This window comes from Prenolepis imparis, unplaced genomic scaffold (assembly GCF_030444845.1).
Source record: "Prenolepis imparis isolate NDT839.2.m4 unplaced genomic scaffold, iyPreImpa1.0 SCAF_6, whole genome shotgun sequence".
Lineage (NCBI taxonomy): Eukaryota > Metazoa > Arthropoda > Insecta > Hymenoptera > Formicidae > Prenolepis > Prenolepis imparis.
In genome coordinates, this window is record NW_028141164.1 from 12,903,746 (window position 1) to 12,926,837 (window position 23,092).

At 31.0% G+C, this 23,092-nt stretch overlaps 1 protein-coding gene across 2 annotated transcripts in view; it reads right to left on the bottom strand.

Annotated features, from left to right (window-relative positions):
- Positions 1–23,092, bottom strand: part of LOC145937729 (uncharacterized) — a 174,449-nt gene that overhangs the window by 38,807 nt on the left and 112,550 nt on the right. For both annotated transcript variants that reach the window (XR_014425616.1, XM_083041021.1), the window contains exon 2: positions 14,120–14,161. Coding sequence is in view for 1 of the 2 variants with exons in the window: in XM_083041021.1 (XP_082897147.1) it covers positions 14,120–14,161 (42 nt within the window). In the remaining variant the exon portion in view is untranslated. The remainder of the gene's footprint in view (positions 1–14,119; positions 14,162–23,092) is intronic.

The window sequence follows — 23,092 nt, forward strand, 5'->3', positions numbered from 1 at the left end:
ATCTGATATGTATATAGTAGTACGAGAGAATTTACAATTTGTCACGAATCTTACTGTTTTCAATTTTGTATTTTTAAGAAAATATAATTAATTATTATTTATAAATGTAAAATATGCACAATTAATTCTATGCATTATATGTAAATGATTATTTTTGTTATTATAATACTTTCTATTTAATTTATACGATATAGTATAGTAAAAAATTTATAGTTAAAAATATAATCATTAAATTATTATCAATAAATCGTGGAAATGCTTGTTTCTTTAGTTCTTTTTTTACTTGTCATTTTTTAGTTATTATTACAATAAAGCGAATGTTAAGATCAGTTACATTTATTATAATTGTAATTGACTATAAACAAATTGACTATATAAAAATAATTGTTTTATTTACTATCCGTTTATTTTACTACATTAACATTTAAAATTATTATAATTGTAGTAGAATTCTTGTATGGCTGGCAAAATTATGTATATAAGATTATTATTACTAATTTTTGTTCTCTCACATCAGTGTAGTTTCTTCATATATTAAACAATATGTGATTGTTTAATGTATCTAACGATATATCACGCGGTATAGTGTGTAAAAAAAAATCTTCTGCGCTCACGAGATAATACATATGTCCGCAATGTCTTAAGGCGCGTTAAGATATCCGAGATATTATAAATACTCAAATTATATTCGATTCATTAATTTTCACGACAATGAAATTTTCGGTCGGTGAGAATGTTTATCGAAGACGAAGCGGAGCTTCTTCCGGCGGATGCGCGGCAGAAACGTGTCGTCGACGCCGGCATCCGTTGCCGGTGAGACAACAATAGTAGACAATCCTCCTCTTCCTCGTTGTATGCGCCAATTATTCTATACGGTCGGAAGAAAGACGGCGAGAGAGTGCACTGACATTTCAATTGGAAAATTCATTCTGCGGCATGTCTTCTCGAATATAAAGGTCAAGGACAAGAGCAAGATAAGGCGTCCTCGACTTCTTTTCGAAAGAAGTTAATCTAACAGCACGTGGACTAACTCATACTCTGTATAAATGCATAACATAATTGTTCAGCTCTTCTATGTGTGGGTACCCAGGTAACAACCTAACTTTTTCGTTTCTTTCTAAGATCGTACTGTGACAATTTCTTTATAATAGCTGCTGGTCATCAAACTCATCGAAATTTTTCCCCGAATATTTTTCCCGAAATTTTTGAATGTATATTCAATTTTAAGAGGTATCCGAATACAAAAGTCCTTTGTATTTTGTTTCGGGTGGAAGAAAAATTCCGACACGTATTTTTAACATTTCAAAGACGCTTCGAATACTTGTTCATCGACAGAGAAGGTTTAAGAGGTTAATATATAACATTACAGGTATAAATTCAGCAAATAATACGTAAAAATTACAATTAATAAAGCGTTATAATAATTAAAAATAAAAGAAACTTTCAAATATAATAGTTTCTATAAAAAATAGGAAAGGAAGAAAAAAGAGAAAAAAAGAAGAGAATTATCAGTATATACATATATATGTATAAAAATAAAATTTAATACAAGACATATAATGTGAAGAATATAAAAATTCCCTTTTTTTTAAATTAGTAATTTCAATTTAAAGAACAATATAAAAATTAAATTTATTTACATATATTATTTTTTGTTTTTAATTAAAGTTGCTTTGGATACAATCCATTCATTGACAGAAGGGCTAATCGAGACGAAGAATTTGTTTTCAAGGAATTTCTTTCTGTTAGACTGACAAGTGACGTGTATCAATCGCATCAGATTTGTCCTTGATCGCGTGAAAGCGGAATGTTACATACGAACGAATCCTTAATATTCCAGCTGTCCGAAACGTCAAGGTTGCGATCGACGCGACCGATGACGTTTCGCGAGGTTCATCGACCTATCGTCGACAATACGTTGAACAGGACAAGGCGGACAGGACGAAGGAATAGCGCAAGCCTCCCCTTTGCTCTCCCTCTCTCTTTATCAATCTCTTTCCTCCGTATATATCCCTCTCTCCTTTTCTCATCTTTCTTGTTCGAGCCGCACGACCGCGAGGCAGCGAAGTAAATGGTACCACGGCACCGTGAAGTGTATTATTAGCATCGTGTAAACGTGTCTGCTGGCCGTGAAACCAGTGAAAGTATTTCATGGACGGAGGCAGAGGCAGAGGCACGCATGCATACATACTCACTTACACACGCTTACACACGTATATATCATTATTTCGCGCAGTCCCTATACATATATATGGCGGCTGCCTTCTTTCGAGAGAGACCATCCGCTAAGGAGAGAGGGACGCGCCCAGACTGGGCCCCTTTGTCCGCTTTGTCTGGAGAAAACCGACGACCCTTATGGGGTCGCGCCTGACGAAAGGGACGAGAAGCGCAGAAGTCAGACAGAACAGACATTCCTTCTCTCCGCAAGATGGGGACCCCTCTTCAGTCACGTTTCCATTAGGTCCGATACAAGAGTCCCGACATATCCCCTGGTTCCCGAGAATCAGGAGAACTTATGCAAGGTTAAATAAAAGACAAAAAGAAAAAAGGAAATACTGTCACGCCTGAATGACGAAGGACGATCATATAACGCGATCTCGTAACACACGTGACGTCAGTCACGTCTAACTTAAGTGTAACAGTTTAGAGTGATAAACGTCCCGTTTTCTTATAAAAAAAATTATATGATATTCTTTATCGAACGAAAAAATTAATTAAATAATTTTTTCTTCTGTAATTTTCGATATTAACCGCCTGGTAACTTAAGATTCTGTTCGAGTTTACTACAAATTAATTCCAGAAGATTTTCTTTGTATCTCTTAACTGTTTTACACCCAAGGATCGGAAAGGAAGAGAATCTCGATGTACTTCTGTCAGAGAAAAAAATTATTATATTCCCACTTTGATAAGATACTGCATATTATCATAATCATGTTGATTTGATTTCAATCAGAGGATTTGACATGACAACAACAAACGGAAAAAAGGTTCTTGTGCGAAGATTCAAAGTTGTAACATATCTGGAAAAAGAACATTATAGAGAATAACAATATAAAAAAAAATGTTACGCAACGCGACTTTTACGCATTGAGGATTAGATGGTGCGAGAGTTTTTTTTACGTAATCTTACATTTCGCGCGATTTGCACGTATTCTTTTTCTCGTTGAAATTTTTTTTTCGCGATTCTTAAAGTGCAATTGTGATAAACAATTTTTTTCCTTTCTATGTAATAATAATAATCCGCCATTTGTGCCGCTGGCGATGAATTATAAGTAGGTACTTTATTGGCTCCTGCGCAATCGCAAGGACAAATCTAACTACATTCAATATTTTCCTAATTAATGGAAAAAATTTTCTTAAAAAAAAGAGAAAAATCGATTCTGGTATTTATATGCGACTTCTATCTTTGTACAACGGTAATAAACATTGTCAAAGATCAATACAGAAGTTTTCCAGAGAGAGAGAGAGAGAGAGAGAAAAGGAGGGAGGTTAATCACCGCTGGGCGATAACGAGTTTATACAAGAAGCTATCATTATACAAGAAGTTGATTAGCGATTTATCGTTTTGGGTCACTTCGCGATGACAGCTTTAATAATCGATTTTTCGAACAAGTTACGCGTCATTCATGGAGATATCTCGCGATTTAATATTTAATTAAAATATATTAATATTTTATTATCATTAGTTATTATTATCAAGGAAAGAATTAATGCAAAATTTAAACAAAAAAATTAATATTTGTTATAATAATAAAAAAGGACAGAGAATTGAATATATTTTCAATATTTTTACATTTAATATTATATTTTCAAAATTTTTTGATACGAAAAATAAGGTAATGAAAAAGAAAAGAGCGAGAAATATGTAATATATTAGATACAAAATATCTCGATATTTCGATGGTATCGAATGAGCATCTCTCTAAAGTCATGCGACGTCGACATTCTCCTCCTCGGCGAGGCATCAACGAGCTCTTAAACGTCACTCGCTGACATTCGCTAACGATGAGTCAAGACAATCATCAAGCGCAATAAGCATGATTCGCCGAGATATCGCTCCTTATGGAAGCGCGATCTTTCGCTTCAATGGAGGTGGTTGAACATTACGAGCTCACCGCGTCCCCATTCCATCAGCTTCGACCTCTCGAACTTGATCACACACTTTTTTGGGTATCGAATAGTATTTATATTATCATTAAATTTATTTTATTGATTTTCTTTCTTGAAGCAAAATCTTTTTTAAACCTCATAAAGAACAAACAGATAGATTAATATTTAAGCAATATTTAATGTGATCATAATTTTAAATCAATAAGACTTCTCGAACTTGATTACATTCTCTTGGGTATCGAATATTATTTATTATTATTTATTTTATTGTATTGATTCTTTTTTCAAAGCGTAATTTTTTAAAAATTTTATAAAGAACAAACAGGTAGATTATTAATATCTAATTAATACCTAATTTGATCATAATTTAAATTTAAAATATGCTAAACTCTCGTTTTCAGTAATATGTAATTGTAGACGACTTTAGCGTATGTTAAATTATGATCAAATTATATACGTTAATTAGATATTAATCTGTCTACTTGTTCTTTATTAGAATTATAAAAAAATATCGAAACTCGATGTTTTTTCTCTGTTCGAGAAAAGTTTCTACAGTAACAAAGCTTTGTTTTTGGCTCTTAATTATCCCGCTATCTCCTTTGCTCATGGAAACAAAGACTTTGAGATTTAACAGAAAGCAAAGATATAGTTTTTTCTAAAAAATTTCAAATTGCAATCTTAGATACCGGTTGTGCATCGTTTAAAGATGGGGCTTAAAGCACAACACACATATATACATGTCGAGCATAAAGGCTGTCTTTTGTCGATCGTAATTCGTTGGAATGGTCGACCAACAGTTTTATGCGATACGGTTTTAAGGCTGGTAAAAGTCGATATGAAATGCGGTGCGGAAGCTCGACTCTCTCTCTTTCTCTCTCCCCTCCCCCCCCTTCTGTCTCTTTCTCTCTCTTTCGGTCGAGAGGCAAAATGAAGGCAGGAGGTTCTCTCTCCCTTTCCCTACATTTTGTAGTCGAAATATGTCGAAATGTTCTCTCTCTGTCTCTCTCCCTCCGAGTTCTCCTTTCACTAATTGTAAAGACCCGACCACTGTGAATATGTGACTGTAATTTATGAAAATTTACGTAGATATTCACTCTCAGAGAGAGTGTTCATGGATCTCTCCCGATGACAAAACTCACGGCAAAACTGCAAAGAGAAGCCTTTGACCGAGAATTTCAAGAAGAAACTTGTCGAAGAGCCGAGTCGAGAGTGAGTTTGTCATTACGAAAATTCGCGGAAAAACAAAAGTAGAAAAAGCGAGACAGACATATTCATCGCAATTTAATTAATCTGACACTTGATCTGACAAGTCGTTTACTTCGTGCAGTTCTCGCGTATTTATATCTCACTGAAATTTATTATATTGCAAAACACATTTTTATATACTAATTATATATAAATATATAAATACAATTTATATTTATATTTTAATATATTTATATATATAAGTATACTAATTATACATATATATAAAAATCGAAAGGAATTTAGATCAGATAGATTTCGATCAATTATAAGATGTATATACGTATGATATTTCTTTGGGATCTCGGTCAACCTAGTTTCAAAGATAACAGATACTTTGCGTTGTGCCGTGATTTTGACAGATGTCAAAATCAATTAAATACGCGCCTTAGTGAGAATCGATCAGAATCAGAGCGCAGTTCTGGATCGTCGCCGACCTTTTCGCGTGAAAAGCGAAAGCGAGGCGCAATTTTATTCCATAATCGCTGTCGTGATCTTTTTAGCAACGTGGAAGCGAACGGAGAAAGGTCGCTCGATGCTAATGCGCGAGGCAGATAGGCATCGAGATCTCGTAACACTGTGTGTGATGGCAAAAAAATTGATTTCGAGGGAGGGCGAGATTTCATCACCCCCCTCCTCCCTCCCTCTTGTCGATTTTCGTTCTGATTTGCGAAGAAGAGAAACGGGGATCTGAAGAACAAAATGCATTTTCGTTATCCTGACAAGATGTCTACTCGAATCTTGTAAAAAAATTTCTTTGAGAATTCCAGGTATTTCGCATTAAAAAATCCAGGTAAAATAAGAAAATTTGTATATGCAACTTTTTAAAATAAGTTTCTTTTTTGTATGTTTTCTAATGTTTTCTATTCATACGATTGCAAAGAAAGTTACCGAGAATGCAATATTTTTAGCATTTTTTATTTAATATTGATTAATTAATTGTAAAATTAATTTGGACGATGTAACAAAGTGCAATATATCACTAACTCTAAGAAATATGTAAAAATAAAAATATAAAATAAAATTTAAAATAAAAATTAATTTTTATAAACGTCTTAAGGAGTGCTAATTTATTAAAATATTAAAAAGTTAAACTATTTTTTATGAAACTTGCATAAGCTTGACTCTCTCTCTCTTTCTTTCTTGGTCGAAAGACAAAATGAAGGCAGGGTTAAAAATCACGTAACGTTTAATAAAGCTTGAATATTGCAAAGATGCGAAACATATGTTTCTTAAATGCTAAATAAAAGTAAAATTATCATACAATTTTTGGAAAATATTCCTCGAATCTCAATAAAATTGCACAATTTCTGAATTTTTCAACATAAAAAAAATCGCTGACAATTCTCGATTTTCCAGAGAGTAGACTTGCCTGATTAAAAGGAATAGAAAAAATAAAATATGTCGGAGATGAGGAATGAAATGTCGATTGAATTTTTGATATCTCTGAAGCAACAGATTTATTCAGATCTTCATTAACGTTCAAATATTATTATTTTAATTTTTCTTTCTCGATGTATAATTTTTTTTACCTTTTTATCAATGTATGGGTACCCGGATCGGATTGCGTGTTTTCAATACACATTGCATTAAGATAATTTCTTTATAGCAGCTGCTGGGCATCAAACATTTTTTCCCGTTATATTTTAGGAGGCTTCTAGATGCAAAGATTCTTTGTGATTTATTTCGAGCGAAGAACAATTTCAACGCATTTTTAATATTTAAAGTTTTATTGACAGAAGAGTTAAAAACGTCGATCGGATTTATATAAAGATAAAAAAAAGAAGAAGAGAAAAATAAAATATCTCAAATTTCTTCTAGAAATAAATTAAAATAAAATATAAATAAAATAAAATATATCAATAGATATTAATTAAATAAAATGTATTAATTAGAATAAAATGTTTATTATAATTAGACTTAAAATTCCATTTTCTGTTACATGAATAATTTAATGCAACACCTGTCGATATAACGCGACGAGCTTATAGGTTTATACGAATTCCAGGTTTATTCGAGTTCATTCAGTAAAAATGCCATGGTTTTTTTCAAACAATCCCTTTTTCGGTATACGAAACCGTGTACTGGGTGCGTTTGAAACGTTAAAATTCACGTGCCATTCATGTTCTTTCACGTAATTCATGTGTGTTTCGGTCGGAGCGACTTTCTTCAAAAGCTTTATTCGCGAATTCGTCCGTACTCGATCGAAAAATTCATAGTTCTTCGCTCTTTGACATGTACTAGTGTAAAACCTTTAGAAACAAAAACCACACGCAATTTCTCGCATGGATTGCCTCAAATGCATGGGGGGATGAGGGAAATATTTTCAGATTTTGACGTCTCGCTTTCGCAAATGTCAGTTCTTTCGAAAATCTTTTTTTTTGTTCCGAACTAACGCAAATCACCCCGATTGCGTAAATCACTCGTTGAAAATACACAAGCGGGAAGATAAATCGCGGGAATCGTTTTTGTACGTCGTCTTTTACAATTTTTTTTTTTTACTATAGTCGGGCCCGATAACAGACCGTCTGTGACACAACCGCTTGTGTATCGCGGTAAAACATTGCTTAAGGCTGATAGTGTGTTATTGAAAAAAAAAGGTGGCCCAGTGACGAAACATTCTGATAAGTCACGCAAGTGACAAGAGTTGCACATTGGTTTTCGAGAGAGGAATATTTTTTTCTCTTTGAAAAATATTTCCACTCTCTGCAGATATTTATTTTATTCGGCCTAGTAAGATTATCGCGCTGAATAAATTATTATATGACTTGCATCGTATCTTAGATATACTATATCATGAAATTTTCGTTGCTCTTTGATAACTTCCTTCATCTCTACACTAGAGTCATATTGAACCTCATAATATATGTATATCATTGGCTAAATAATGGCGGTTTCATTGATCTGCAACCGCGTTATGTTTAACAATTTATGTTCACAAATATTATTTATTCTTCTACAAATTTACAACATAATAAACGTTTCGGCTGTACGCAGCCTTGCTCAGTACATTTCTAACGCAAGTACAATAAAAACTCCATGTAACAATAAAACCGAACCGATCATTATTTTCAAACGCATATGAGAGAGTCTTTTGAGCATCCAGGATGGTCAATGATGAGCGAAATGAAATTACGCTTTTCTAATGCTCTCACTCTCCCATAATTCCACTTCTCCCATTAATTTTCAAAAGACTCTCTCATATGCGTTTGAAAATAATGATCGGTTCGGTTTTATTGTTACATGGAGTTTTTATTGTACTTGCGTTAGAAATGTACTGAGGAAGGCTGCGTACAGCCGAAACGTTTATTATGTTGTAAATTTGTAGAAGAATAAATAATATTTGTGAACATATAATTAATTTGCTCGTTAGTTGGCCGAGAAGTCTTTATTTATTGTTATATTAGAATACGAGCGGGAATAATTTATGTATATTTTTAACAATTTATTTCTTAATCGCGACGAGATTCATTCCGGTTCTTGACTTAAACAAGATTAATCCTATACTTAAAGGTTGGAATCCAAGATAACCCTATTCTCTATCTGTTCGGTATTTATGTCTGACTATATTTCTTGCCACTTTGGAATGATCACGTTTAGTTTAAAGCGATCGAGCAAATCAGTCTAAAGTTACGCGAGCTTTGTCTTTAATTAGTATCTGATATTTCCATATCTCGCTTGTTTCATATATTTAAATGTGATTCCAGGTCTGAATTATGTATTGACACATCATCATATGTAGGATTGTAGGAGAATCGTAGCCGATAAATACGACGATAAATTTCAACTTAGTACTAATATAAAAAATAAAAAAATATATATATACGTACCCAGTCTAAAAGCTATAGCTGCAGTATAGCTATTAGCTGCAAATTACATACATTTTCTTAAAAACAACTACTTTTCTTTATACCAATTAATTCCCCTAATTAATTTGTGCATAAAAATATTGAGATAAGATCATCAATGAATATTTTACGAGATATTTCATGTTTATGTAAGATTATGTCAAATTAAAGTATAAAATATTTCGTAAACTATTCACTTTTTGACTATCCTTATAATTTTTTATGTAGAAATGTGAGGAATCGATTTATATTTAAAAAATATAGTGGTTCCATTATACTTATCTAAATATTAAGACTTACGATATCTATTTAATTATTAAGACTTGTTTATAAGGTTAGTTATTGAGACTTCGTTATTATGTTCTTAAAATAAAATTATATATATATATATATATGTATATGTGTGTATATGTCACATATATTAATAATATATTAAGTATCTAAGGCAGAGCATATTAAATTTTAATAATTAATCTTTTAATAATTTTAATAATAAACTCTAATATTTTATATACATATGTATTGTGCATATTTTTTTTGTTTAAAGCAGTAAGAAATTGTGTATGCTGTTATAAAATTAGTACACGAGCTGAAGAGCTAAACGCAAATCGAAGAGAAGCTCTCTTTTCGTGTTTTTGTTTTTCACTAATTGAGATCCCTTCTAGATGGACGAGCGCATCTCTCTTTCTGCCCACGATAAGAAAAGGCCTTTTTCAAAGCTTTCTGGAATCGCGTATATAGTACCGTCTTATTTTTTATAACGATGGTTTCACGACTTTTTTTTGCTCTTACATAAACAAATAATACATATGCACTCTTATATGTATAGAAATAATACATATGCATAATACTAATTTAATTCATATGTAGGCTTTTGTTCTTATATAAAAAAGTTTATTCGCAAATGTAATTCGCGTATAATAGACTCAAACAATAAAAAAATAAAACCATTATTTCTAAAAAATTAATATAATTTTACCGTTAAAATTTTTACGATACGATAAAATGTTTACAATTAAATGAAAAATTAACTGACACTAAATTAAGGCGGGAAAGAGACGGAAGGGAATATCTTTGGATACGCGGTTCTTTCTTTAAGAAAATTATTTATAACTGTCGTGGGCTTCTTTTACCCAACATCAAAAGATCGCTCTCGAAAAAGAGCGACCTTATAATAAACGGCTACGAAAGGAAAAAAAAAGACGAGAGAAAAAGAGCATTACAGCGAATTACACGCGTTGATATCCGTTTTATCGCCTGTATGCACCGGTGTCCGATAAAGCCGTTTATAGGGGGCTCTGACCGATACGGCCTTCCCAGAGAGCACTCCTTGTTCCCTGCCTGAAACCGTCTAAAGGCCTTTGTCGTGTCGTCTCGTAAATCCAATTCGTTTCTTTTTCGTTCCCCCACAATTGCGCTATAATTTTTAATATCTTTGCCCTTTCACTCGTCGAGAAGATTATCTTCGTGATAACATGAAATAAAGGAAATTTCAGTATCATATAATATATTGAGAAAATATTGTCGAAACGATGGGAATCTACAGTAAACTACAATTGTGTGTCATAATTTTTAAATCAAAATACCAAATTACATAAATATCTCTGATAATGATAACTGATTAAAAAAAAGCCAGCTGTAAGTAATTTAATTTTAATTCTAATTTTGAATTTATAAATTAATTATAAATAATTATAAATACACATCCTATATCCCTGTCTGATATATTTTGATATAAAATACAAAAGACTTCGTAAAATATTTAATTTTCGATAATTTTACTTTAATACAGCAGAATGTTACAAGGAATTTATTTACATAAAATACTTAGGGTAGTTCCATATAAAAAAATAAAGATGATCTTGATATCTTCGAAGCGCCTCCACCTAGACAAAAATTACCATCATCATATGATAGCTTCTTTCGTACCATGAACTTTTGATTAGACAACTTTTCCTCTGGACCTTATAGATTAGAAGTTATTTAAGGTGATAATAAATAATTATTATCTCACCCTATATATATAATAGTAAGGAAATATTATACTAAATGGAGATTTTACTTTACTCATTTCCGTAGTTAGAATTCTCCGAGTATGTGTATAAATATAAGTTCAGACGCTTATCTCAGTATATACCCAAGTGTGTGTGTGTACATACACGAGACCAGTGCCCTTGGTCTCGTATACTGAAGGCTGCCAACGGCGCCAAATGTAAATGTAACATACACAATAAATTTTTGTACGCCCCAGCTTGCATTTTGCAGATGGGGCAAATAATAGAATCTTTTAGAATATATATATTATATATATATGTATATGTATAGAATATGTATTTAAATGAAGCAGTATATCTGTCAAACTACTGACAGAATATCAAGCATTTATGGAAATAATTCCGAAACTATCTCTCGATTTCGAGATTGTCTGTATTTAATATTTCTTTTATAATGCAATAGAAACGAAAAGAGACGAGATATGTCGAATTATAAGTAAAATAATAAAAAACCGAAAATACATTAACTGTGTGATGTGATACAGAGTAGAGAATTTTGTTTAGTTTTGATTTATATTATCTATATATATAAGTACCGTCCGTCTGTCTGTCTGTCTGTCTGACCGCGAACTACTTCCACATTTATAGTCCGATTTTCTCGAAACAGGTACCAAAATTTCGCAAATTTTTCGGGGATGGTGACGATGTGGTTTTTTTTTAATTTTACACCCCCACCCACGCACCCACCCACGCAATCGCATATTTATGGACCGATTTTCTCGAAATTGGTACCAAAATGATGCAAATTTTGTGGGGATGACTACTATGTGGTTTTTTTTTCAAGTTTTACACCTCCACCCACGCACTCACCCACGCACTCACAAATTTATGGACCGATTTTCGCGAAATTGGTATCAAAATTTTCGAAATTTTTCGGGGATGACTACTATGTAGTTTTTTTAAATTTTTACAACCCTACCCACCCACCCACGCACCCACCCATGCACTCCTTCATTAATGGGCCGATTTCTTCGAAATTGGTACCAAAAAACGCTAGTATAATATATTTATGTTTCTATTCAAAGTAACAGTGTTGAATTTTAAAATATATCTATACGTATGCATGCTTTGTCTGTAATGTACACTTTTAGATTCTTCTTAGAATTTCTTCTTTAGAATCTTTTTAGAATTTCTTCTTTTACCTTTTAACATATATGCTAACATATATACTAGGGTGGTCGTTATATGGGTTTTTTCAGAATTTTAATGTTGGATAGTCGTAAATCGGCTTTAAATGTGAAAAAAAAAAATCTCTAATTTTTTCAGATTTTTATTTTGAGTCCTGAGTCTCCCTGTTGGCACGTAATTTTCTTTTTCATTTAAAAAATATTTATTTAAGTTAGTTCTAGTCTAAAATAGCGACATTTTATGAAATACGTTTCATTGCCGTGAAAATAGTAAAACATCGTATATGAGGTATTTCACTCGAGTTGTGTGTGTTATACTACACACAAATCGAGTGAAAAAATTTAAATTATTATTTTGCGGAGTAATCAATATATCGATTAATTTATTATTTTCCATTGATTTTTTTTTGTTGAAGATATAATTTTTTTTTGTATTCTTTTTTAATATAGCTTATTTTCTTGTATTGGTAGTCCTGATGATACATTGGGCTTTTGTTTTAGATATTTCACATGAGAGCTTAATATCTTAACACCACAGTTCTGCAGCTGCTTCTGTCATCAATTTTTTTTTCTGTTATTAATTTTTTTCTAAAAAAAAAAAAAAATTATCGAAAATTTGCGCTTAATCATTGAGCACTGGAATGGAATTCCCTACACATCTTTTTCCTATATAATCGAAAATAACGACGATTTAAAGTTCAAGGAAGATTCAAAAAAATATAAGATACGTCGTTATATTGCTTGAAAAATGGATAAAAAATAATTAACTGAATTAAAAACACCCACGACTCGTGTGGAATAGCCCATATACGATTTTTGACTATCTTTTATGAAAAATTGAATAATTTTGTTCACTACTTTTGCAGCTGACTCCATCTAGAACTGAAGTAAATTAGTATTTTTTTCAAATTATTAAAAAATATCATATAAATAATATTTAAATAACATATAAATGAATAAATAAATGAATTGATATAAGAATATAAACTCGAGTGAAATACCCCGTATACAATTTCATGCTATACCTCACGGCAGCGAAACTTATTTAAATCAGGTTTGTTGATTCTATTTTTAATCTAAAAATTACTTAAATTGGTATTTTTTTAAATGGAAAAAATCCACGTGCAAACAGGGAGACTCAGAGCTGAAAATAAAAATCTGAAAAAATTAGAGAATTATTTTTTCTACATTTGGAGCTGATTTATGACCATCCAACATGATCTTCCATTTAACGACCACCCTAATATATACGTAATATAGAGTCGTGTTTTTTTTTAATTTTAACAAATTAAGTAAAATATTTAAATTCTCTTCCTTTGATTAAATTAAATTAAATAAAATTTTAAAAAATTAAATAAATAAAATTGACAACAATTGCTTTTTATTATCAAATATTTAAATATGTTAATTGTTTATATTGTTTTATTTTGTCGATTTACTCTATTTTTGTAGAAAGTCCATATAAGAAATATAATACGATTAAAAATAAACTCATCAATATATATGTGCAATATTTTAATATTGTAATATTGATAGAATTATTAGTTGAAAATAAAAAAGAATTATAATGTTAGTGTATGAAAAAGAATTATAGTAATAGAATTATTAGTTGAAAATAAAAGAGAATTATAGTGCTTAAAAGGCTATCATTATTAAATAGAATTTAAGAATGATAAAATATATATATATAATAGAAACGTATCTTAATTTAATAAAATTTGATAAATAATTATACCTCGTATCTTCATTTCTGTTCGGTACGAAACTTCGGTCCAATCTGAAAGAAAAAAATAGTCATTTTTCATATGCTTGATATATTGCATCTAGATTAAAAATTTATCATATACGTGACATCATCAACATTAAAACATTTTTACTATAAGTATATATCGATCGATGAAAATGTTCTCAATATTTAAAGCTTATAAATCTTTGATATTTTGTATATATTAATTCGACAGAAATTTTTATGATAATATTGTTAAGCATAACAAAGTTTTTATTTGTTTATTGCAGAAAATATTTCTATTTTTACAATAGAATATAACTAATGGAAAAATAAATAAATTATACGCCAAGAATTATAATTTTGACGATTTTTCTTCAAACGTGTTTATTTATTTATTTTTTTTTTTTCGTAGGAACAGATACTTTGCGAATACGAAACAAGTTTCGATAATTTTCGAGAATTACTTAAGAATCGTTCGAATTAAAGTCGAGGAAACAATGGAAGGTGAAAGCAAGAGAAAGAGAATGCATTATTTATTCGATACTCCGAGGAAACATCCCTCAAGCGCAAGACAATAGATGCAGATTGTAAACACAAAGTTTGCGGTTTATGAATGGACATGAACGTGAGTACAACGTATGTATGTGTATGTATATATACATATATGTATAATAGGCTGGTGAATATGATATAAAGTATGCGTCACAGAAGGAATAAAAAGAGACGGAGAGTGAATAATATTCGAGTTAATAGTTCGATAAATAGGGTGTAAAAAGTTCATTTGAACTCTCAATAATGCAAATTTCGCGAATTTTCAGAGAGATAAAATTATATTCATTTATTTTACAATTTTGCGCTGCATCTGATGAATTCCCGACCAATAAAATAACGCAATAACACAGCAGCGAAATATTCTTTCGCTTTCAAAGTAAAGACGTGTAAATGTGTAATCATGGTTTTTTTCGTTAATTATTGATAAGAGAATAACTTTTTGCGCGAAAAACGTGAATCAAAATTTATATGAGAGAAATATATCTATATTGAATGTAATCAAAAAAGTTAATTGAACCAAATTAAACATTATTCAGTATTTTAAGTATGTCGAACGTTATTATATCAAACACGTGTCAAATATGTGTAGACTTCCGTGTAAGATAGATTTTTACATTTTTTACTATTTATCTTGAAAATGCGCTATACACTTGAATTGGATAAAGAAATTACGCATTATGTATAGTTATCAATATAAATATGTGATACATCTATATGTGATACAAATATAAAGATGTGATACATTTTTGTTTAACATTATTGCAAGAAAGTCAACTGCTCGAAAGACCGGACAAAAAGATACGAAAGGATCAAATTGTGACAAAGAAGAGACTGAACAAAGGGAAGGAAGAAGAAGAACTCACTCGATCGAAGAGCAAGGAGAGCTTATTGTCAATGAATGTAATGACTTCTATTTTAAGTAGTACTATGCTATCTTAGCTCATTACTATGGTGAGTGAATGAAAGACTCGGGTTCGATTCCCGATTCCAGCGACTTTCGGACCAAAATTTTTCTCACTTAAGAAAAATTTGTAATTAATAATTTCAAGTTATACTTTATAAAGACCACAACCATATGGTCGATAAAGTCATAACTTAGACAAATTCATTGGCTAGTGTGATCGATTAATTTAACTACCCTATAAATATAATATTCTTTTTTTTCACATTTCGATAAATGCAAGTCCAAAAAAAAAAAAAAAAAAGAAAAGGAACGTATATCCAGGAGTTCAGAACAGACATATCAATTTCGTTTTGCATCATGGGCCACATTAATTATTTTCTATTAAGCTGAAGACCGTATGCATAAACATAATGCGTGCTTTCCAACAAGAACCTAATTTTTTAAACTTTTACTATTTTTTCAAATCTTGTTTCTCCAAAAGATTTCTAAAAGAGTTTCGGCGGGCCGTATACAGCACGTGGTCGCGTATTTTGACATGCTTTTTTTAAATCTTTAATTATTAAATTTATGCTATTAATATTATAATGTTAATATTACAAAATGTATAAAGAGAAGTAAAGAAAAATTTGTGTAGGGTAGTTTTATAGATTTTCCGTCTCGATAAATATATCAAATATATCACATACATATAATTTATTACATTTATTAGCTTGAGAGCACGTGGTTGTACATTTATTTTAGAAAATTCGAAGAATATCTCTTTTAAATTAAATTTTGTAAATTTTATTGGAATAAAATGATTGATATTTTTATCTCGATTTATACCACATACACATACACATTATATAAATATAAATATATACATATATATAATAGTTTTTTACCCCCTTTAATGATTTTTTTAATTAATAAATTCCACTTCAATATTTCTAGATTCAATATTTTTACATATAAATATAATCAATGAATATAATCAACTAATTTATCTGTCTTAGACATAAGAATATTATAAAAAACCTTTATTTAGAAGGTCTGTAATTATCTGTAATAATGGAATAATAACCAGCTTTTTTGGCATTTAGCAAATCTAAATTACTTCTATTATATACATACGAATAGATGTTTGATTGTGCCTTTGATGTTACATACCTTATATACTTTGGTGATATTTTCTTTCTCATTCTGGTACACACATAATTAAGTTTATTCGACAATTTATTCGGAATATTCACTCAGTTTGGAGACACGTGCTTCTTCGAGAAAAGTTGAAAACGGAATAGTATCCAATAGTTACTAGTATTAGCAGCAGCTTATAAGCAGGCTTCTTTCTTTGCTCCTACTCCTACTCGTGCAGAAAAGCGGAAGCGCAGCATGCGCGAAAAATTACTGCATTCGGATCGAATGGACGAGAAGCTAGTGGACAGAAATGAGAGAGGGGAAAAATTAGATAGATAGATAGTGAGAGAAAGAGAGAAATAGCAATGCCACAGAGCAACGCTATCCCATAATGCATTATTTCTGGTCCACTAGCATTTTGTCCATTCGTTATCTAGACACAGAGGTGATCTAACCAATAAAGCTTTAGAAGAAACGACATTTGATTGGCTACCTTCGCCTCGCCTTATCCTGTGCAGCAAGCGCCTTCGCATTTTATGTGCAGGAACTTTTAGGTTTAACATTTTTGTAAAAGTATAGAAAATAAAGGAAAAATAGTAATAGTGAATAATTATCAGAGGCAATCAAAATTCTGTTCTATATCTTCTATTAATTTCTTTTTTCTATATTATATTCTATACTAGATAAAAGAATAGGGGAGACCTGGGACAAAAGTAACAGTGTCATGAAAGTAACAAACCTTCTATTAACCTATACAATATGTTGAATAATTTTTACTATACAGTCAAATGCGCACGCATCGACCCCCTTCCCTTTCAGTTAATCGTTGCAGAACGGTCGCGTTAGTTGCACGTGCAGGAGCGGAATTCGTGTATTTGCGTTATTCACGTAACTATTTCTTGTTTTAGTTTTTTGTATCTATGCCTAGTTAAACTGTATATATCGATGTAATAATTTGCTGGTGCATTCTTCTAAAATGTATTGATAAATTTTTATGATTGATTTGGATAAGTGTTGCATTATTTTTAAGTTATAATACTTTTATTCCAAAAAATGTGTCTGTGGACAAAAGTAACACGGCACTCTGTGGACGAAAGTATTATTATTATTATTTAGAGTTAAATTATTTTATTACGTAAAACAATTACAACGTTTCGATCACTGCTTGTGATCCTTTTCAAGTACACTGGAACACATTATAGTCGTATGTCCTTTGAAACATCATCTCTCGGTCAGGATGTGTAAAATCAAATGAATTCATATTATATATCGCCAGTAAGAAATTAAATACTAAATATGAAACGTTGTAATTGTTTTACGTAATAAAATAAGCCAGTTTTGGTCAATTTAACGAACTACATATTTAGTATTTAATTTCTTACTGGCGATATATAATATGGATTCATTTGATTTTACACATCCTGACCGAGAGATGATGTTTCAAAGGACATACGACTAAATAAAGTCATAAATAAAATCAATATAAAAAATATTCTTATAAAAGAATAAGAATAAGAATACAAAAAGTAGAATAATCTCAAAAAATTCATCTTTGTTCTCTTTACCGTTTTTTTTTCTCTTTTTTGCTTTAATAAATCATGTTATATTATTTTCTTGTCATAAGAATGCTTTATAGAAAGGTAGTCCCCCCACATTCGATATCTTTCTTCGTTACTTCTACATCATAGTGTTGCTCGCAATGTTTCATTAGGATATAATAATTGATTCGTATTACAAAATTTACTAAATTATCTATATTAGGATGTATATATAACACATCGATCTCTCACTTGATTTAAATATTTAAAAAGCTAATTCTTTTTTTATATATAATATTATTTCTAATTAGTATATTTACAAAGTTCATAAATAAATAATGATTTAACATAAAATTATATTTGATATATGTATATGAGAGAAGTGTCAAAAGAAATTATGTTATATATAAGTCAGAGAGACTGCTTTGAATTTAGAAGAATTTTCTTGAAAAACTACTTGAAAAATTCTTTTCATCTGAGAAACAAAAGTATTTTACATCATTTATCTGGGTAAATATCCAGAAAAGGGGACACTATCGATTTTGTTTTGAAATTGATATATGTTATAAAGTTTATATGGGATATATGATATAAAGTAAAATATTTAAACTTTATCTGTTTTATCAATTCACATTTCAATATTAAAAATAATTCACTTTTATTTTCTTTTATTTCCTCTCATTTTTTCTCACTCTCTCTTATTCTCATCTATTCGTTATTATCGTCTCGTTTTTACTTTGTCGAGCCACTGAAAAGATTTTTTTCAATCTTTAGAAGAAACATCAGTACTTACTGATATATAAGCCATAGTAATTTAGTCAAGTAAAAATAAATCTCATTATCAGTGATTCACAGCAAGATAATATTATACATTGTATGTTTACATTTAATTTTTTTAATATAACTAAATTTTTTTTATAATTGCGTTTTTTAAATATTCGACATTTTATGGAAAGAGAGAAAAACAATGCTTCTTTTCTTTTTAAATAGAACTAGCTTTAAAACGCAAAGTCTGTATCACTAACTCACGCGTATTATGCATTGTTTATACTTTTATTTACCAATTTGTAATTTACGCGGAAAAGTGTCGGGGGAAATTAATCTCGCATGCAATATCGAACGTTCAATATTCGACGACCGACGATTTAATTCATATAGACGATTATTATCGCGACTACGTTACGTATGTTGGCCGGATTGGTCAGCTGACGCACGTCACGATTTTGCTGAAACACATAATAGCGCGTATCCATCTTACGCGGAATATATTTAGAACGCGTTGTTATCCCGGCACACACACACACATATATATATATATATATACACACACACACATATCTACACACGCGCATCACGAAATCAGCCATACGACTTGCCCGCCATGTTTGCAATCTGTCGGCTAGCTTGATGTTAATGCCTGTCCGCGATTGTTGTGTTATTAAACACCAACATGCGCCAATAACCGGCTTTTCTTTAATTTGATTTTCCATTGCCCCCGTTTTAGCTATTATCGTGAAAATGTTATTATTGCATATGTCCATGCAAGCGCGATCATATACTTCTAATATTACTTCCATTCGCATATCGGATTTTGTAATTATTATCATCGTCACGAATGTTACTATTATTATTATTATTATTGTTATTATTATTAATATCGAATTTATATATATATTTTATCATAGTTGTTATTAATAATTTTAAACTCGTTTTGTCTTTCTTTTCTCTGTATTTGTCAATTTAATCGTTATTTATTTACAGGTTTTAAATGATGTCTCCTGCGAAAAATATAATCATAGAAAAGCACAGGCCCATAAAAAATCGGACGAAACAACCGTCTTGACTCTATATAACCTTTTGACAGTAGAAATAGGGATAAATCTCATGGAAATGACAGATGCAGAGCTTGTATCCTTTTAAAGAGATTTTTACTTTAAAAAATTGTACAATGTTATTACTGTCTGCATTTGTTGTTGAGTAATTTTCCTGCATTTTATGAAAACTTTGTAGGCGAGAGAATGCATGTCCCTGGTTCGCAGATAGAACACAAATGTCCGCGCCATTCGATTACGCGACAGCATTGTTGGCTTACGATTCATTATGCAACCGAGAGCGTGGTCATAACTTGAAGTAAACGCAAGGAATCGGCACGAATAATGAATGAGAGAAAGGCCAGTCTGTATGCTTCTGCTAGGGCTCTCTCGGCCGAGATAATCCGTACTTATAACGTAGAGAAATAAAAAATATTAACTCTTTACAATCGTAGGACAATTTTAAGTGTACTTCGTACACTTTGCATAGAGATTCAGAATATTTTTAATTTTTAAATCATAAATATCGATGTCTGTGATGTCAAGTAACGTCGAAAAATACGTTTATCCTTGTATTTATTTAATATTATTACTAAATAAATAATATTAAATAATAATATTAAATATAAATAATAATAAATAATAATAAATTTTTTTAGCGAAAAATATTCTTGTCGGTTTTTACCGTATTTTTTACTCATAATATCTTTCCAAAAATTTTCTGACAATGAGAAGATTAGATTATTGAGATTTAACTTAACAGTACCTACTGAAACAGTATCATTTCATTTTATCTGTGATGTCAAGTAACGTCGAAATATACGTCCTTATATTTTTTAATAATTAATTTTTTCTGGTCAAAAATATAGTTTGCTTCTCAATTTTTTTTACCAAATTTTTTATTCATTGTCTTTCTAAAGAGTTTGACAATGAGAAAATTAGATTATTGAGGTTCCAAAGTTAGCTTATTGAAATAGCATCATTTTACACATAGAGAGTGTCATCTTATCTTCTGGAAGTGTAAATTCCATTCGTAGAGGAGTTAATTCGATTTCGTTTATCATGTTTTTATTATAGAAAAAATTATAATACGTCACATTGATAGGAAAAAAACATAAATTAAACTTTGCCGCTTTATTGTAATTAATGCGTAAGATATTTATTTTTAATAGCAATATTTATTTTTAAAGCGTGATAATATTTTTTGCGTAATATCATTTAAACACATCCTTATAACCGAATAAGACACATATATGTGATTGAAAATATTGTGCTACAATTGTAAACGGCTGTTCTAAAAGCTGTTCTCCCTTTGACATATTTAGGATTAGCTTGTATATAAACGTCATAATCTTATCCTTATAATCGAATCTTGTTAGTAGCTTCGAGAGAACGTGGAAAAAAATCGTAATTTTTCAGCTAGTAGATAGAAAAATCTCTTTTGAGACTCTTTTTCCGCCAGTAATCGTATTGCAGTCATTGTGTTCGACGTTTCATTGTAATGCGAAGATTTCCGCAGGAGCGAAATTACGCTCTTCCGTGCATCGTCATATTTTATTTTGCCTATCATACACCATTGTGCATCGTGCGTAAAATATTCGTGGCAATTGTCCAAAGTCTCGCAGCAAAAAAAATTTAGCATCCCTGAAGAGTTTTGATATTGCTCGAAAAAAAATTGCGATTATAGTCGAGGTGGAAAAAAATCGACACAAGAAGTTAAAAATTTCGCGGAAATTTAAGCGTCACGAATTTTTGGCGAAAAACATCCCTATCCCACGCATTGCTATTCAAACGTCAAACGATGTCACGCAATATGCGTGACGCAATATGCGTCACGCACACAATTTTGGAAATTTCAAGTTACGACTCGCATATATAATATCGACGAACTTCGATCTTTCAATGCCTAAAAATACGGTGTAAAAATGATCTCCGCCTTTGTATCATTACATATCTCGAGATTTACACTCCCCGTATTCACGCCACATCGAAGATCGAGCGAAATGTTACAAGTGTCACGGATTCGTGCTTGACAGTTCGCGAGGAATTTTAGAAGCGAGGCGGCTAATTCGCGAAAACTTCGCAGCACCGCGAATTAGTGCTGATCTCATCGCCTCTGTCAATTCCCACGATCTATCGATGACGCACTTGGGACGTATTATTTTGGTCGGTGTATAGTGAGTAAGCAGGTACCGGCTCGATGCAGCACTATAAGTAAGAGCGAACGCACATATTGACAGTATTGAGTTCTTGAAATATTACACGATTCCGAATGCACGATTCTTTTCCACAAATCATAAATAACGAATTAACCCTTCTGTCGATGCATAATTGTCCACCTTCCATCTATGTATGGTGCATATAATCCATAAAAAAACTTACCTTTTTTAAAAAAGGTAAAAAAATGGCGCCAAGTGAAGGTGTTACATAGAAAACAGTATTATTTTTAAATTATTGTAAAAAACTGTTTAACAAAATGTCAGTTAAAAAATTCTACAAAATAATTATGATATCAAAAAATTGCGCCAAATAAATAAAAACGTATGTTTCATAAAAAATTTAATTTTTTAATTATTTTAAATATTTAAAAAAAGTTACTCAGCCAAATATAAATGTGTTTTTCACAGATTATTATCTGATCTGATATAAAAGTTATCATACAGAATCATCTTTGTATTTTTAAGAATGATGCATCTGCACAGTCAAAACGATTTAGACCCGGCACTGAAAGGATTAAAACGACGAACAAAAACTTGGCGTGTCCGGGTCATCGGGCACACATCAAGAGGTGTATCATCTGACACTTCCTCGATCGTGATTTTTTCCTGTCATCGAAAAAGTGACACTCGGTTCGATTTATTTGGAAAGCTGATGCAAAACGACACAGTTGTCAAGAAACGCACTACATATTACTGTAGGTGTTAAAACGCACTGCGTATGCCTTGTCTCGCATTAGGGCACTTTTCCGTCGGGACAAACTCGATTAACGAACAGCTGATTTACGTCACCGAGAGCGTCCTCTTCTCGGATTTAATAATTTTTCGAGATTTTTAGCGGA